We start from the raw sequence: 18648 nt of genomic DNA on the forward strand, positions 1-18648 counted from the left end.
CAATTCTCCTGCCTCAGCCTCCCGAGTAGCTGGGATTATAGGCGCCCACGACCACACCTGGCTAATTTTTATATTTTTAGTAGAGACGGGGTTTCACCATATTGACTAGGCTGGTCTCAAACCCCTGACCTCAGGTGACGCGCCCACCTTAGCCTCCCAAAGTGCTGGGATTACAGGCATGAGCCACCGTGCCCGGCCTTCACATACTTTTAAATCTGGTTTACCTGAATCTTTAGGTAATCATATGCCTAAACCTTAATAATAGCAAACACTGAGGCCCAGACAGGCTACAGAAATAGCTAAGTCACAGAGCTAATGGCAAAGCAGACTTTAGGTCCTTGACGGCATTCTAAGTTTACACTTTGGAAGGACCCAACATCTACCAACATATAACAATAATGGAAAAAGTATATAGAGAAAAAAGACATTTAAAACACAAAATGTCCCTAAGGACTTGAAAAGTAAGGTACTACCTGTTCTGTATCTAAAAGTAGTAAAGGTAGGCCTGGTGCAGTGGCTCATGCCTGTAATCCTAGCACTTTGGGAAGCTGAGGTGGGTGGATCACTTGAGGTCAGGAGTTCGAGACCAGCCTGGCCAATATGGTGAAACCCCGTCTCTACTAAAAATACAAAAATTAGCTGGGAGTGGTGGTGCGTGCCTTTAGTCCCAGCTACTCAGGAGGCTGAGGCAGGAGAATCACTTGAACCCGGAGGCAGAGGTTGCAGTGAGCCAAGATTGCATCACTGCACTCCAGCCTGGGAGACAGTGAGACTTGGCTTAAAAAAAAAAAAAAAAAAAGAAAAGTAGTAAAGGTGGCCAGGAGTTTCTGCAGAATAACAAGGACTAAAAGCATCCAACTGAGGAAAGGAACAAAGGACAAGCTTGCTGTCTAAAGTAGTAGTCCAGGTAGGGGTTCCTTACCTCAGGGAGGCTGAAAAAGCTACACTCTCCACCTGAGGCCACAAGTTATATTATTAAAACTATGTATCTAGAGAGCCTAGAGCTTAAAGGCAGAGCTTTGCAGCCAGAAACTGGGCCAAGCTGCCTGCTGGCTCAGTGACTAGCTTTAGAATAGCTCCAGTAGATCAGAAATCACCTACGTAAGACCCAGTCTTGGACTGGGGACTATATGGAGCCCATATGGAGGCAACCAAAAGAATTAGAGTGGTGGGAGAGAACTCAGAAGGAGAAAAAAAACCTTCTTCACTGTTAGACTGCAAGTTAGACTGCAAGCCAAAATTCCACACACGGGGGAAACTAATTCTGTGTAAGGCAAAAACAAACAAACAAAAAGCAACAATTTGGATACGAACTCACTCCCAAGTGACATGATAAATTACTCTAGAAGTAACTTTAAGAATTTCTTAGTCTTTAAAAATATAAATAAATAGAATCTATTAGAAAACAAGATTACTAAACAGGTAGAAATTTTACAAAAACTGTAGGTGTAAAAACGCCAACTAGAAATCCCAGAAGTGAAATTTCAAAACTCAATAAATTAAATAAACAAAGACAGAATTGGCAAACTGGAAGACAGTACTTCCAGTGAAAAAAGACCTCCACAAAGTAGCACAGAAAAATAAAAGTATACAAAAGAACAATGAAGAGAAACGAGGATGGGGCTATGTCTAAGAGAAGTTCCAGAAGTAGGAAACAGAAGCAATGGTGGAGTTAGAGTGGCTTCCTTCTAATCTTTACCCAAACGTTACCATCTCAGCATGACCAACCCTCACTATTCTATTTAAATTTGTAATCACTCCCTCTTTACTCCTCTTTTTACCCTTACCCTGCCCTTATTTTCTCCATAGCACTTACCAACTTCTAACATACTACATAAGTTATGTGTATTTACTGTCTCCCCGGACTAGAGTGTGAATCATGAAGGTAGAAACTCATGTTTTGATAAGCACTATATCACCCTAGAACATTAACAATCGGTTGTTGACACCTCATAAATATTTGTTTAATGAATAGCTATTGGCTGAGCATTTTTCATAATCGAAGAAAAGTGGTAAGTCCTCAGCTTGAAGGTGAACAGCAAAGATCTAAAAAAAAGTTATAACACATTATTGTCACAATTAGGGCAACTTGAATATAGAATGTATGTATGTTGGCTGGGCACAGTGGCTCACGCCTGTAATCTCAACACTTTCGAAGGCTAAGGTGGGAGGATTGCTTGAGCCCAGGAGTTTGAGACCAGCCCAGGCAACATAGCGAGACACTGTGTCTACAAAAATATTTAAAAATTAGCCAAGTGCAGTGCTGTGTACCTGTAGTCCCAGCTATTCAAGAGGCTGAGTGGGGAGGATCATTTGAACCCAACAGTTGAAGGCTCGGTTCAGTTGCAGTGATTTGAGTAACTGCTCTTCAGCCTGGGTGACAGAGCAAGATCCCATCTCCTAAATAAAAAAAATTTTTTAAGTGTATATGTATACAAATATTTATCAATATTCAGTGTCCTAAATACGACAATTGTATTTAAGAAATAAAATGTTTTTGTTCTTAGAAAATGTATGCTGAAGTATTTAGGAAGGAATACTCAGGGTGTCTGCAAATAATCATGGTTAAGGAAAAATGTTTTTATATACATATACATACTATGTACATGCATATGTATGTATATTTACAGACAAATGTAAAACAAACGTAGAAAGTAAACAATTGGTAAATCTAAATGCAGGGTATATAGGTGTTTATTTTCTATAGATTATGAAGATTTTCAGTATAAAAAGTTGGGGAAAATAAAGAAAAAATTAGTAAATACACAGAAAAGAGATTACTCCAGTACGTAACAAATAAATAAAAATAAGGAAATTTCTGGAGATGCTGGAGTGAAGAAGCTCCCCTGCCCCCCCCCCCAAAAAAAATAACTACAAAACTGAAAAAAGAACAAAAACAACCATTTCAGGGCTCCAAAAATCAGCTAAAGGGAAACAAGCAAAATTGAGAAGCTGCTGAACTCTGGAAGATCAGTGAGACTCTGAGGCGTTCTTACCAGGGGCTGCTCCCATTCCTCTCCCCAGCTTGATCAGTGAGGTAGTGCTAACAGTGTAGGAATGACGGTGAACATTAGCAGCTTCTCTGCTACAGTGGGCTCACTTGATTTGGAGTAGAGGGAAAGGAGCCCATGCCCAGTAGTAGGGTTAGTTAAAAACGGTAAAGTTAGAGGGACAAAAACAGGGAAGATGCATAGCTCTGCTAGTCTGAGATTGCAGTCCCATTTGGGGCAAGAGATGGGCAGACTAATTTTTAAATTAACAGGAAGAAAGTCTAGAAATGAGGGGCTAAATAAGCTCTCCACACATCTCCGCTGGAGTGGGAGGCTGTGTGCATATGTAGGGAAAACCTAAGAAGGCCCATGCCCACCACATATCCCTGAACTAATGAGGATGTGCACATGAGCAGGAAGACCTGGAAGCGCTCAGAGGGAAGCAAAGTGGAGGAAGACTGGAAAACTGCCTGAACATTGAATGCACAGACACATCAGCAGAGGATAAAGACCTACTGACTCAAGGTTTTTCAATACAACCTTTAACCAATAATTGAATAATCATTAAGCAATACAGATGCATAGAAATCCCCTAAAATTACCAGCTAAAAACTAGAAATGCAAATTAAAACAACAGTGGAGAAATCAGCAGGCACACACCATAGAGGATTTTGCAGATAAAGTCTAAGCAAATAATGAAACAACACAACAATAATAATAAACCAGCAATAACAACCCCAGGGGAACAAATACCAAATCCAGAGTTGCTACAATATGTTACATAAAATTTCCAGTTTTCAACAAATTTATAGGGTATGTAAAGAAACAGAAAGTCTGATTTATATCAAAGAAAAAAGCCATCAAGAAAAACTATGCATGTGCTTGGATGTTGAATAAAGACTAAAAGTCACAAAAGGACAAATACTGCATGATTTCACTTACATGAGATTTCTAAAACAGTCAAACTCACAGAAACAGAATAGAAGGGGGGTTGTCAGGGGAAATGGGGAGTTACTGTTCAACAGGTATAATGTTCTAGTTACTCAAGACGAAAAAGTTATAGAGATCTGATGTAAAACACTGTATGTATAGTTAACAACACTGTATTGTGCACTTAAAAATTTGTTAAGAGTATATCTTACCTTCTTGTGTTCTTACCAGATAAAAAATATTTACCAGAAAAATATATGGAAAAGAAAAAAAAATGATGAAAATATGATGACAATGACTCAACAGGGAATATTGTCTTATAGTTGCTATTTTAAAATACTCATGTTTTTCCTGACGAAAACGAGCAATGGGGAAAGGATCTCCTATTCACTAAACGGTGCTGGGAGAACTAGCTAGCCATATGCAGAAAACTGAAACTGGACCCCTTCCTTACACCTTATACAAAAATTAACTCAAGATGGATCAAAGACTTAAATATAAAACCCAAAACCATAAAAACCCTAGAAGAAAACCTAGGCAATACCATTCAGGACATAGGCATGGGCAAAGACTTCATGACAAAAACGCCAAAAGCAATTGCAGCAAAAGCCAGAATTGACAAATGGGATCTAATTAAGCTAAAGAGCTTCTGCACAGCAAAATAAACTATCATCAGAGTGAACAGGCAACCTACAGAATGGGAGAAAACTTTTGCAATCTACCCATCTGACAAAGGTCTAATATCCAGATTTACAAGGAACTTAAACATACTTACAAGAAACAAACAACCCCATCAAAAAGTGGGCAAAGGACATGAACAGACACTTCTAAAAAGGAGACATTTATGTGACCAACAAACGTATGAAAAAAGCTCAACATCACTGGTCATTAGAGAAATGCAAATCAAAACCACAATGAGATACCATCTCACGCCAGTCATCTCACGTGATTATTAAAAAGTCAGGAAACAATAGTTGCTGGCGAGGTTGAGAAGAAATAGGAATGCTTTTCCACTGTTGGTGGGAATGTAAATTAGTTCAACCATTGTGGAAGACAGTATGGCAATTCCTCAAGGATCTAGAAAGAGAAATACCATACCATCTGACCAGGCAATCCCATTACTAGGTATATAGTCAAAGGATTATGAATCAATCTGCTATAAAGACACACGCACATGTATGTTTACTGCAGCACTATTTACAATAGCAAAGACATGGAACCAACTCAAACGCCCATTAATGATAGACTAGATAAAGAAAATGTGGTACATATACACCATGGAATACTATGCAGCCGTAAAAAAGAATGAGATCATGTCCTTTGCAAGGGACATGGATGAAGCTGGAAGCCATCATCCTCAGCAAACTACCACAGGAACAGAAAACAAAACACTGCATGTTCTCACTCATAAGTGGGAGCTGAACATTGGGAACACATGGACACGGAGAGGGGAACAACACACACCAGGGCCTGTTGGGGGTTTGGGGTGAGGGGAGGGAACTTAAGAGGACGGGTCAACAGGTGCAGCAAACCACCATGGCACACATATACCTAGGTAACAAATCTGCACGTTCTGCACATGTATTTTTTTTTTTTTTTTAGAGTAAAGGAAAAAAAAAGAATACATGATCAATGATGAATCTCTGGTTAAAAAAAAAGTCGTGTTTTTAATTCTTTAAACATTTTACCTTAATTTTTAAAACATATTTGTAATAGCTGCTTTGTAGCTATTTTAAAACAAGTAACTATTAAAGAGCCAAATGTGGCCAGGTCTGGTGGCTCATGCTTATAATTTCAGCACTTTGGGAGGCCAGGAGTTTGAGATCAGCCTGGGCAACATGGTGAGATCCCTTACCTATAATTTTTTTTAAAAAATTAGCCAGGCATGGTGGCATACACCTGTAGTCCTAGCTACTTGGGAGGCTGAGCGGGGAGGATCACTTAAGCCCAGGAGTTCAAGGCTGCTATGACTGCACCACTGCACTCCAGCCTGGGAGACAGAGTGATATACTGTCTAAAAAAAAAAAATATATATATATATATATATATACACACACATATATTTTATATATATACATACATATTTTATATATATACATATATATTTTTTATATATATATTTATATATATATATATATATATATATATAAAAATAATGATGTTTTTGTATCCGTTAACCAACCACTCTAGTATAGTAGGGTAACTATAGTTAACAATAATTTGTTGTAAAGTTCAAAATTGCTGGAGGAATTGGCAGGTTCCCAATATAAAGAAGGGGTGACTGTTTGGGGTGATGGATGTCCCAGTTGCCCTGGTCGATCATTACACATTGCATGCAGGTATCAAAATATGTCTATCCCCAAAATATGTACAACTATTATGCATCAATTTAAAAAGAGCCAAATGAAAATTCTAGAGTCAGAAAGTTCAATAGCTGAAATGAAAATTCCTAGATAAGCTAAACAGCAGAATTGAGATGGCAGAAGGATCAGGAAACTTGCACATAGATTAATAAAATTATCCAATATGAAAAACAATAATGATTAAAGAAGAATGCACAGTGCCTCAAAGACCTGTGACACAATGGTAAGCATATTAATGTATATGAAAGCCCCAGAAAGAGGAAACAAGGGCAGAAAAAAATAATTGAAGAAATAATGGCCAAAAAACTGCCTAAATTTTATTAAAAGGATAAATCTAGAAATCCTAGAAGCTCAACAGACTCTAAGTAGGATAAACACAAATTCAGACCTAGACACACCATGCTCAGACTCTTGAAAGCCAAAGAGAAAATCTTAAAAACAGTATAAGAAAAACAATTCATCATATATAAAGACCAATAGGATTAACAGTTGACCTTTCATCATGAATAGTGGTGACCATAAGGCAGTGGAATGACATATTCAAAATGCTGGAGGAAAAAAGTCAACCAAGAACTCTAAATATATCACATACTGTCCTTCAAATATAAATTTGAAATATATTCCAAAATCAACAAAGACTGAGAGAATTTGTTGCTGGCATACTTGCCTTACTTGGAATACTAAAGGAAGTGGAATACAGATGAAAGGAAATGACAACAGACCTGGCAACTAGAATCCATGGGAACAAAGAAGGAGCAGCAGAAACGATTACTACGTTGGTAAATATAAAGAACTATAAATATACACTTCTTCTTCTATTAAATTCTTTAGAAGACATATTGCTTTATTGTATAAAGCAATAATTATAACACTGTAATATATACATATATATATATATACACACATACATATGTAAGACATAACAGCACAAAGGAGGGGCAAGGAAATGAAGCTAAACTGGGGCAAAGTTGCTATATTGTACCAGAAGTTAGTCAATATTCATGTGAAGTAGGCTGTAGTAAATTAAGATACCTATGATAATAAGTAGAGACACCATTTAGAAAAATAGCTAAAAAAAAAAAAAAAAAGGTTAAAAAAACTAAAATGGTACCCTCATAAATATTTGTTTAATGCAGAAGAAGGCAATAAAAGAGCAATTCAATAACGAAAGATACATAGTAACCAAATAGCAAAATGGAAAATGCAAACCTAACAAAATTGTAGTAAATTTTAATGCACCTAAAAACTCCAATCAAAGCTTCTCTGACAAAAAAAAAAAAAAGCAACATCCAGCACTATACTGTCTTCCAGAGACTCACTTCAAATTAAAAGATACAAATAGGTTAAAAGGAAAAAACCAGAAAGACATGCCATGCAAACAGTAATCATAAGAGAGCTGGAGTGGCTGCAGTAATTATAGACACAATGGACTTTAAAACAAGTAGATACAAAGAGGGATATTTTAAAATAATAAAGGGCCAATTCATCTGAAAGGCATAGCAGATATAAAGGTATATATACCCAACAACAAAACTTCAAAATACATGAAGCAAGAACTGACAGAATTGAAAGAAAAAAGTTTAACAATTACAGCCAGAGATTACAATATCTCACTCTTAATAACCAGTTGAACAAATAGGAATAAAATCAGCAAGGCTATAGCAGACTTGAACAATGCTATCAACCAACTTGAACTGACATTTTTGAACACTCCATCAAAAAAGAGCAGAATATACATTCTTTTCAGGTGCATGTGAAACATTCCAGGATAGGCCATATGCCAGGCCATAAAACAAGTCTCAAGAAATTTAAAAGGATGGAAATCATTCAAAGTATATTATCTGAAAACAAGTAAATTAAAAATAAATAAGAAAGAAACTTTGAAAATCTTCAATTCTTAGAAATGAAGTAACATACTTCTAAATAATCTGTGGGTCAAAAGAAAAATCGCAAGGGAAGTTTGAAAATATTTTGAACTAAATGAAAACAACAATACAACATACCAAAACATATGAGGTGCAACTTAAACAGTGCTTAGAAATTCAGAGCTTTATACATCTATATCAATAGAGAACAGTTTCATATCAATAATCTAAACTTTCACTTTAAGAATAGATGAAGGGCCAGGCGTGGTGGCTCATGCCTGTAATCCCAGCACTTTGGGAGGCTGAGGTGGGCGGATCACTTGAGGTCAGGAGTTTAAGAACAGCCTTGCCAATATGGTGAAACCATGTCTCTGCTAAAAATACAAAAATTAGCTGGGCATGGCGGCACACACCTGTAGTCCCAGCTACTCGGGAGGCTGAGGCAGGAGAATTGCTTGAACCCGGGAGACGGAGGTTGCAATGAGCCAAGATCGTGCCACTGCGCTCCAGCCTGGTGACAGAGCAAGTCTCCATCTCAAAAATAAATAAATTTTTAAAAAAAGAACAAAGAACAGTTAATGAGACATAAAGCAAACAGAAGGAAGAGGGAAAAATCAATGAAATTGGAAATAGAAAAACAAGAGAAAAGAGAAGAACCCAAAAGTTATTTGGGGGAAAACAAATCAACAAATCTGATAAACCTTTAGATAGACTAAGAAAAAAATGAGATGACACAGAATACCAAAATCAGGAATGAAAGGGGGACATCATTATCAAGCCTACTGAAATTAAAGGATTATGAGAATACTATGGCCAACTGTGTCAACAAATTAGACAATTTAGATAAAATAGCCAAATTCCTCAAAAACCAAAAACTACCAAAACTGACTAAAGAAAAAATGGAAATGATGAATAGCTCTATAACAAGAAAATACATTACTTAAAATCCACACTTCTGCACCACCCCCACCACCAGCCCAGGCTAGATGCCTTCACCTAGTAAACTCCATCCAATATATAAAGAAGAAATAATACCAATGCTACACCAATTCTTTCAGAAAACAGAGGCAAGGGAACACTTTCCAACTCATCCTATGGGACTGGTATTACCCTTTTACCAAAGCAAGACAGAGAGCATGGGAAAACAAGAGACCAATATCTCTCATGAACATACACATGAAAATCTTTAACAAAGTATAAAATAAAATAAAAATCCAGCAACATTAAAAAAAGGACTAAATATCATGACAAAGTGAGATTTATGTGATCATGATATCTACAGGGCTCCTGCCTCCCTTTTGTTCTGCCATGACCTTTCAAACCAATGTACATCACTAGTCATAGTTTGGCTGTGTAGCCCCTTGGTTTGCACACTAATAAGTGGATACCTTCATATTTATCATAATAGAATTAGGTTACTTTGTCATACACCCTATACCACACCCTATCTCCAACCAATTGGATATAGGATGTATGACATAAAGTAACTTAATCCTATTGAGATTATGAGTATCAAAAAAGATTAAGGATACTCTAAAAGTAGCAGAAAGCAAGAGGACTTCCAATTTCAACCTTAATGTTGAAGAGTTTAAATAATTGACATGGATTTTGAACCAAGTGGAAAAGGTAGGTGAGCAATGAGCCTAGATTCTAAGTTTACTAAAAACAAGGGCTTAAAATGATCAAGCACCAACCAGATCCATAGGGAGCATAAACTTGGCTGGTTTAGAGTTTTTTTCTAGAGTGAGAGATGACAGCCTAACTGTTGGAGAAGGAGCATTGTATCTTCATAATACAAGTGAGACTTTCACAAGATGGTTTGTTCCTTACTATGGCTGTGTGTGAATTCAAGCACTGAAGTCCAGGGTCAATTTTTAGACTTATTTATCCCTGGTCAAGAGTTAAGGTGACAGAGCTTTCCAAGCCCAAAAAGTTTTCTTTCTAGGTTCTTGCTTTTAGAGATGGTTATCAGGAGGAGGATGCATCTTGCCATCTCCCCATCACCACCTAAGTTATCTGGCTCTGGGTGGAAAAATACACTAGATTAACCACCAAATACAATCCATAATATAATAGGTGTTGGAGATGTGAGAGAAAGCTATAGTTAACTGTTTTCGGAAGCACTTGCATACAGCTAAATGTTCACACCCATCGCTAGGGATCTGAAAAAGAATTCACCTAAAAACAATGATATTTAGGTAGTCATTCATTTCTGCAAGTATTCTTCAGTTTAGAATTATAACCTTTAACCTAGAGCATTAATTAGCCAGTTCTGCACTATAAATGAATGTAAAAATCTAATCGTTTTACATTTTTTGCTACATGACAAAACTTATCTCAATTTTTCAAAAGGTCGTATTTCAGATGAAAAAACAAATGTGAAGCCATAAAAAAGACAAAGTTTTTGGATGTCACAGGTGATCTGAAATTATACAAGTAAGAACTAAAAAAATTCAGACTAATATTTAAATAATAAAACTAGGATACAGCTATGTATTTTGTAGTAAACCCTGGAAAACCTCTAACTGAAAAAAAGATCAAAATTTTGAGTAGATATTTCTAGGAAAAGTATATGTAGATTAAGTTTATAGCCTCATTAAACATGACTAATTTCAAAAACTAAATCTGACTAATACATACAAATAATCAAAATTTATGTTTTTTTCTGGGTGAATTTCAAACATGATGCCAATATGACATTTCTGTATTCTGAACTACAAAATAATTCATAACAATTCTACAGACCATATGCAAGTTTATTTAAATAAGTTAACACTGCAGAGTGAGTCAATTTATAAGTATAAAAATAGATGGTTTAGAAATCAAAAATAAGCACCACACAAAAGCAGATTATACATACACCATCAGGCCTTTGGAATATTAAGGCAGCATAAATATCTCAAGCAATTTTAGAAGAATGCTTTACTTATATAACAGATGTTATTAAAACATCTCAAAAGAGGCAGGGCTCACAGTTTTTTTCAGTATGAGGTCTTCCCTTCCATTTTTGTTAATATATTAATGATTCTTCTTAAATACTGTACCATAATTAGTCTAGATTAACAAATGGGCTATCAAAGCCACTATCTTGTTGGCTAGATAGCGGAACAATTAATTTTCTTGAAGGCTGCTGACACACTGAAGATGGTAATGTACTGCTCAGTTTTTTGAAATCTGACTTTAATCTATCAGCCTTACGATGAGATGGGTGTCCACAATTCACACTGATCTTTCCTGGCTCCAAATACATGGTTTCTTCTGACAGGTATGGAGTTTGATCACGCTGACATTTCATTGTTTGACAAATCATATTACTTTTCTCTGTGTCTGAAAGATAACCAGATGGTGAAAACTGTTTGGAATTAACAGATTCACTTGGTATTTCCAAAGTTCCTTGTGGCCTACCATGTACAAATGATGCTTCACGACTGTCAAAGGATAAGGTTGCACTGCTGGAAGGCCAGCCCAAGCAATCACTAAGGTCCCCTCCATCTTTTACTGGAGGTTCCTGAACATCCAAACCTTGACTTTTCTCAGATGCAGCATTTTCACTTTCCATTAGTGGATTGCATTTATATACTTTTAAACCAAGTCTTTCATTAGAATCACGAAAGGTTATATGCATGCATCCTGATTCAGAAGGACCAGGGGTACATCTAGGTGAGGGTTTATTTCCTAAGGTTCCAAGAAAGGGGTATGCAGCTGAATGCAGAAGTGATTCAGAACCATTATCACTGAGTAAGTCTTTCTTCTTGTGCAAACCAAAGCCTCCTTCACCTTCGCAAGGAACAAACTCAGGAGAAACATTCCTTGGCAAACTGTTTAGGTGCTTGCAACTACCATCTCCAAACTGGAATTCCAAATGTGTCTCTTTGGATCCCACATGCTTTATGCTCTGATGCTCTGAGTTCTCTAACAGCCTTTTTAAGTTACAAGCTGCCCTCCTCTTGGGAGCTTGTTCACACAGACTTCTGGTGATGGTGTTTACACTATTTGATTTGCTTTCAATACAACATGGTATTTTCTGATTCACATCATTTCTTTTTGATTTTTCAACAGTAATCAGCATCTCTGAAGTTAGGGGCAGTGCTATTATGTGCAAGGAAACACGAAATTAAGAGAAAATTAATATTTAAAGGGAAGATTCATCCTTGAACAAAAAAATAAAAAAAATTAAAAATAAGAAAAAATTTATGTTTTTATACTGAATTCCCAAAGAATGCTTATATACTGTAATAATTCTTAAAGAAAATACATCAATGCTGGACATTTAAAAATATTCTTTTACATATATCCACTAGATAAAGCTTGGTAATTTTGTTACTAAAATCTGACATATAATTATTATTGCTATCCATCTGACCTATCATTTTCTGCAATAGATGTTATAGCAATTTCAAGATCCAGCCACAATGTTTTCAATCCCGCCCTGATTCTGATGTTAAGAATGGAGTTTCTGACAAGTTCGCTCAAAGAACCCCACCCACCCAATACCTACACAAACACTTCTAGAATAGCTAAATAGACTTTCTGATTTAATTACCTAAGACACTAAATCTGATCAAAGACAAAGCAGCCACATAGCATGAAATTAGAGGCATTGTATCTCAGAGTAGAAAGCCCTAGAGTCCATGAAAAGGATTTGCTTCTCTGCTGGGGACATTATTTGCACACTGTTGCCCCAGATCTAGAAAACTATTTTCTTGTTATATGTTACTGCCTTTTCATACCTAAGGTTCACATCACCATTCCAAAATTTATACAAATAATCTTTGGCTTGTACATGAGGTATGTTTACCAACATCAGACTCATGGACCCCTGAACAATCTCAGCTTCAAGTTTTCCAGAGGTTCAAGAACCCCATTTCCCCACTGATATGTTAAAAATCTCCCAGTGTGATTGGGAATTTACCAGACTTTTGCATGTATTTCTATCAGCTCTTGCTTTATATAAAGCTGTATTATCTACAGAAAGAAAACAATTATAGTTTCTTGGGAGACTATTCCATTATTATTATGAACTATCAGCTTTGTCCCTTTTAATGCTAACTCTAATGTATCTAATCTTTTATTTACCTCTATAATTTATCTAATATCAACACTGCATTTGCTTGGTATATCATTCTCCATCCCCTGATTTTTAATTTTAGATGTTCTTCTTGTAAAAATAGCAAATTTCCACATTTTAAAAAACCCTGTTTGAAAGTTGTGGTCTTTTAATAACTGAGTTTAACCTACTTATATTTAGTGTGATTGTTGATGTTTCAAACTACTATTATGTCCTACTTACCCATGCTTTCTAGGTTTTTTTCCTCTTTCCTGATTTTGTTAGATTGAAAATGTTTTTTCCAAAGCTGTTCCTTTACCAGTTTTAAAGTTATATGTTTTATGTCTTTGTTGGTTACTCTTACTTTTTTTTTTTTTTTTTTTTTTTTTGAGACAGGATCTGCTCTGTTTCCCAGGCTGGAGTGCAGTGGTGCGATCACAGCTCACTGCAGCCTTGACCTCCCGGACTCAAGTGATCCTCCCATCTCAGCCTCCCAAGGCATGTCGGCTCCCAGTTCCTGCTTGATATGGCTAGCCACCTGGAGCACTGCCCTGCTCCCAGATTCTTTGTTCTTGTTGTTGTTGCCCAGGCTCAATATTGAGGTTGGGGAAGGGAGGGGAGAAGAAGAAATAAAGAGAGGATTAACCCTCTTTATCTGGTTGCTGTTGGTTTAGAACACCAACTAATTACCCCATTCATATCCCCTAGGCCCTCTATTTCTCCTGGAACATATCACCCTCATATGTGGAACAGTTTTGATATTGCTCCTAATTGCAATTGTCATCTCCTGGTGGTTTTGAACTGAGGTTTCTATCTTCCATCCTATACTGTCTTCTTTCTCTCAGGGATTTCTTGTAGCTTCTGGTCTATCCACTGCAACTTTTTTTTTTTTTTTTTTTCTTGAGACAGGGCCTCACTCTGTCACCCAGGCTGGAGTACAGTGGCACAATCATAGCTTATTGCAACCTCAAATTCCTGGGATCAAGGGATCCTCCCACCTCAGCCTCCCAAAGTGCTGGGATTACAGGTGTGAGCCATCATGCCTGGCCCACTGCAACTTTTTAAAACCCACTTGTAATTTCTTCTTTTTCTCATTCTTTATTTGCTGTTTAAAATCTTTTCTATCATTTCGAGGGATGGAAGCAGCAATAGGAAGCTGATGGGCCTGCTCAGTTTGCCTACTTAAATTGGAAACTGTGTACTTTTTGTGTAAACTTCTAGTTTAAGTAAAACATACACAACTTCACAAATTAACTCTCACTCCTTACCTTCCCTGCCTTTTTCATACTGAGAATATTAAATAGCTAAAGAAGAAGAGATAGAAAAACCATTTGGTGACTCACTTTTGACATACCTGACTGTGTAGTTTTGCTCTGGGACTTACTAGAAATAGGGGTTTCCAATAATTTTGCCATTGTAGCAAGTTTGCTAGCAGCATTCATAATCTTTTTCTCAGCCCTGTGGGGAATTCCAGAATATTAAAAATATAGTTTAAAGGAAAAAATGAGTTGCCTTAGCCCCACGGTTTCTGTTTTCCTGTTGGCTCTGCCAACATTTAGGGTAGCACAGCCATAAACCTCTCTTAACCCCCTATGGCTGATCATGTAGAAATAGTTAATTTAGTGGTTAAGGAAAATGCTTTAAAAATGACAACATGTTGTCCTGGTAATCTCAGGACACATTGTTCAGACTGAACTCACCCTTCTTTTCCATCATCCTGCAAAATCTGTTGGAGGCAAATCAAATAATATTTGCGCATCTTTCGGGCGGTTTCTTGACGTTCTCGCAGTACCTCTGCTTTTACCATTTCTGCAGCTCGTTCCTTACTCTCCTGAATATAACGAAGCATGTCACCTATAGGGAAGTGAGAAAATGCCCACAGAATGTATGTTTATTAGCACTTTTTCAGAAACAGGAGGGGCAGACTTCAGATCAATTTTCTGGTAGATGAAGTGATTTTCAGTATAGTTTAAACATTATACTTTCCACAGTCATTAAAATGGAATATTTTAGATCATCATTTTGGTAGACTCAAATGAGAAGTACTCTATAAGTTCTTTCGGAATGATGACAGCTACATATAGTAAGGAAACACGGCATATTCCCCAGCTAAATTTTGTCATATTCTAAAACACTTAGCGAAGAAAATACTGTAAATATGAGGTACAAAAACTTACTATTTCAATTGTACATTATGTCCAGTTAGGAAAAGAGAAAAATAAAATATAGAGAAAGGGTTAAGCAGAAAGAAAGGAAAAAGCAAACACAAAGATAGAAGAAAAGGAGGCAGTATGAGCTGGAGAGACTCATTCTTCTCTCGTGCTCTGAAAATTTACGTTCCATTATTTATTGAAAATTCTTTCAGCAGCACTTTTTGAGCATCTAACTAAATATAATATTACAATTCATAAGAGATATGTACAAAATGAGACTACAAGGAGGGTGATGGGACTTATAGTTGGCCTCTGAAATTTACATACAAACATAGCCCACAGCTTTCAAGTTCTTTTTTTTTTTTTTAACTCAATATATCTTTGATTAGGACTACTATTAGCTAAGGCTAACTTTTTTTTTTTTTTTTAATAAACCCAAGACTACATCCTACATCCAGAATTTCACCATCTCTGTTATATTAAGGATACCAATTCATACAGGAATCTCCCTCTTAATGTCAGTAAGCATCTGAAAATTAGTGGTTCTATGCAAAAATACTAACTGGGAGACTATTTTTCATTATTTGAAATGGAAAATGAAATGGAGTACATGTCAACACAAAACCTCCAACCAACTTTCTAAAAAATAACTAAAACATAATATACACACATACATACAAGTTATCACGTTAGGATGAAAACATGCTTAAAATTCCACTTCCAATTAATACATTATCAACAAAAAGTTGCTTTGCTTGTAGCAATATGCCCTTTATTAGCACCAGTAACAATGGAGAAGCAAATTCCCTTATTAATACCGAATGAGCTTTGCAGAACATCTACACGTGATTCTGAATCTATCAATTATATTTGAAACTTCAGACTTTTCCTGCTCTTTTTGTTAAAAAGAAATGTAATTTTAGGAGGTTAATATACATTTTTCCTATATAAACACTGCTTATTGTTTTGGGACATATATCCCTTCTATGCATATTATAATTAAAACCAAGAAGTATTCAAAACAGGGAAAACACACATCAGGAGAATGCTCTACAGGATATGCTGGCACAACCTGGTACTGACAAGGACTTGATAAATTTATAGCTATGAGAAATAATAACCAGAAACAACAGAACAATTGCTAACTAGATCCACTTCCACAGTCCTTAAAAGTTTATGGTAGGAGGCTGGACGCAGTGGCTCACGCCCGTAATCCCAGCAGCTTGCGAGGCCGAAGCGGGTGGATCACCTGAGGTCAGGAGTTCGAGATCAGCCTGGAAAACATGGTGAAACCCTGTCTCTACTAAAAATACAAAAATTAGCTGGGTGTGGTGACGCATGTCTGTAATCCCAGCTACTCAGGAGGCTGAGGCCAGAAAATCGCTTGAATCCAGGAGGCGGAGGTTGCAGTGAGTCGAGACTGCACCACTGAATTCCAGCCTGGTTGACAGAGTGAGATTCCGTCTCAAAAAAAAAAAGTTTATGGTAAGAAGTAATAGTTAATTGCTCATTTAAAACCCATGTGACATTTTCTTTACTACAAATTTGTTAAGTTGTAAGATTGTTAACTTTTCAGTTTAATACTAGTGTCCAAAAAGAAACAAGAAAATCAACAATATAAACATAAGACTATTCTCACATCACTTCCAAAAGATATTATTTGGGCAAAATGATCAATGACTACATAATTTTGAAAAGGCATCAATAATCTCTTTTAAGATTGGAGAAAAAGATAATTTGGAAAATTCCCTAAAAGTACTACTGCTGGTAAACTCTGAGTTTACTTTAACAGTGATAATAAAAAAGGCCCAAGCCATCCTTAAAATCTTCGGAATCTCTTAGGGACTTACGTTTAATTTTTTTTACAGCTTTAATGTACTGCCCACGAAGTTCTTCCAAGGCTCCTCCACTGCATGGCAGGCAAGCATTTTCAATGGCCCCTGCTGACAATGACCTAAAAAACAAACCAAAGATTACAAAAACAGAAATGGTAAGTGAAAAATTTCATTTGAAAAATATATATGTATCCATATACTCTAATAAAGTTAACTGAGAAGTGCTAAAAATCTCATATAGAACAATCTCCACTATACAGTTATTTAAAATAGGGGAAAAATGGAAACGACATAAATATTACGGTTGCTTCAATAAATAATGGTAAATCCACATGAAAATTTATGCAGGTATTGAAAAACATATGTAGGAGAATATCTAATAACACAGAGAAATGCTTAGTAATATTAATAAAAAGTTACAAAATACCTTATACTATAGCCTCAATTTTAAAAACACATTGTGCACGTGGAGTATGTGTAGAAAGAGGCTTAAATGATATAAAACAAGAGGTCACTAGAGGGTATCTTCAGGAAATATGGTTTTGGGGGATTTTCTTCTTTTTTATACTTTTTGCTGTGTAACAAAAAAATTGATACTTAAAAAAATTTAAAGATACTTGTACTTAGATTTCTTTAAAACAGCACTTTAAAATAGTAAAAGTATACCTTGGTGGTGTTTTACAAAGCGTTCGCAGTTCTTCCAATTTATTCTTCATGTCGTTGTTTTCTTCTATTAATTCTTCAACAACTTTATTATTCTCTTCTATAACAGAAAGTTTATAGTATATGACAGTTAAAAATTTTTTAAGCCTTCTTTTCCCTTAAGTTCCCAATACAAATGTCTATACAAGACACTGTAATTTCCAGTCGCTCTTCTGTAACGTTCATTCCCTTAGAAACCCTACTCAGACCATTCCCTTGCTCTGTTTTCTCAGCGCTTAAAATCTGTATCCCATCTTCTTCTTGCTTCGGGTTACACACTGTTCTGGAATTGGGTTTCAACTGTTTCAGATGCCTGTGTTTTGTTTTCCAACTGTGCTGAAGCTCTGTAGAAACCTACTAGGTTTTCTAACTCCATGTTAGATCCTGGTATGGATCCTGGTAGACAGTTTATGCTCATATAAATGATCATTGAACATGCACCTCAATATAAAACAAAAAGAAAATTAACCTTAAGTAGGTGTCTTTTTCAGAAATAATGTAAGATTTTCAATTCTTTGAACTGTGTGTGTGTGTGTGTGTGTGTGTGTGTGTGTGTGTGTGTATGTGTGCAACAAGGCTGTTTATTTCACCTGGGTGCAGGCGGGCTGAGTCCCAAAAGAGAGTCAGCAAAGGGTGATGGGATTATCATTAGTTCTTATAGGTTTTGGGATAGGCAATGGAGTTAAGAGCAATGTTTTGGGGGCAGGGGGTGGATCTCACAAAGTACATTCTCAAGGGTGGGGAGAATTACAAAGAACCTTCT

The 18648-nt window shown here is 36.3% G+C and overlaps 1 protein-coding gene across 27 annotated transcripts in view; it reads right to left on the reverse strand.

Moving 5' to 3' along the window:
• The window catches only part of CEP152 (centrosomal protein 152), a 147037-nt gene that overhangs the window by 63426 nt on the left and 64963 nt on the right, over nt 1-18648 (reverse strand). For 11 of the 27 annotated variants that reach the window (XM_063716651.1, XM_063716652.1, XM_054531434.1 and 8 more), the window contains 5 exons: nt 17850-17946; nt 17199-17302; nt 14896-15049; nt 14550-14653; nt 10884-12237 (listed from right to left, as the gene is read on the reverse strand). In XM_063716651.1, the coding sequence (XP_063572721.1) occupies nt 11198-12237; nt 14550-14653; nt 14896-15049; nt 17199-17302; nt 17850-17946 (1499 nt within the window). In that variant the 3' untranslated portion in view covers nt 10884-11197. Of the gene's footprint in view, nt 1-2271; nt 2401-10883; nt 12238-12393; nt 13786-14549; nt 14654-14895; nt 15050-17198; nt 17303-17849; nt 17947-18648 lie in introns of those variants that run through there. The other 16 variants (XM_054531439.1, XM_054531438.2, XM_054531441.2 and 13 more) reach the window with 9 other exon arrangements.

The sequence above is a fragment of the Pongo abelii genome, chromosome 16 (genome assembly GCF_028885655.2).
Source record: "Pongo abelii isolate AG06213 chromosome 16, NHGRI_mPonAbe1-v2.0_pri, whole genome shotgun sequence".
In the NCBI taxonomy this organism is placed as follows: Eukaryota; Metazoa; Chordata; class Mammalia; order Primates; family Hominidae; genus Pongo; species Pongo abelii.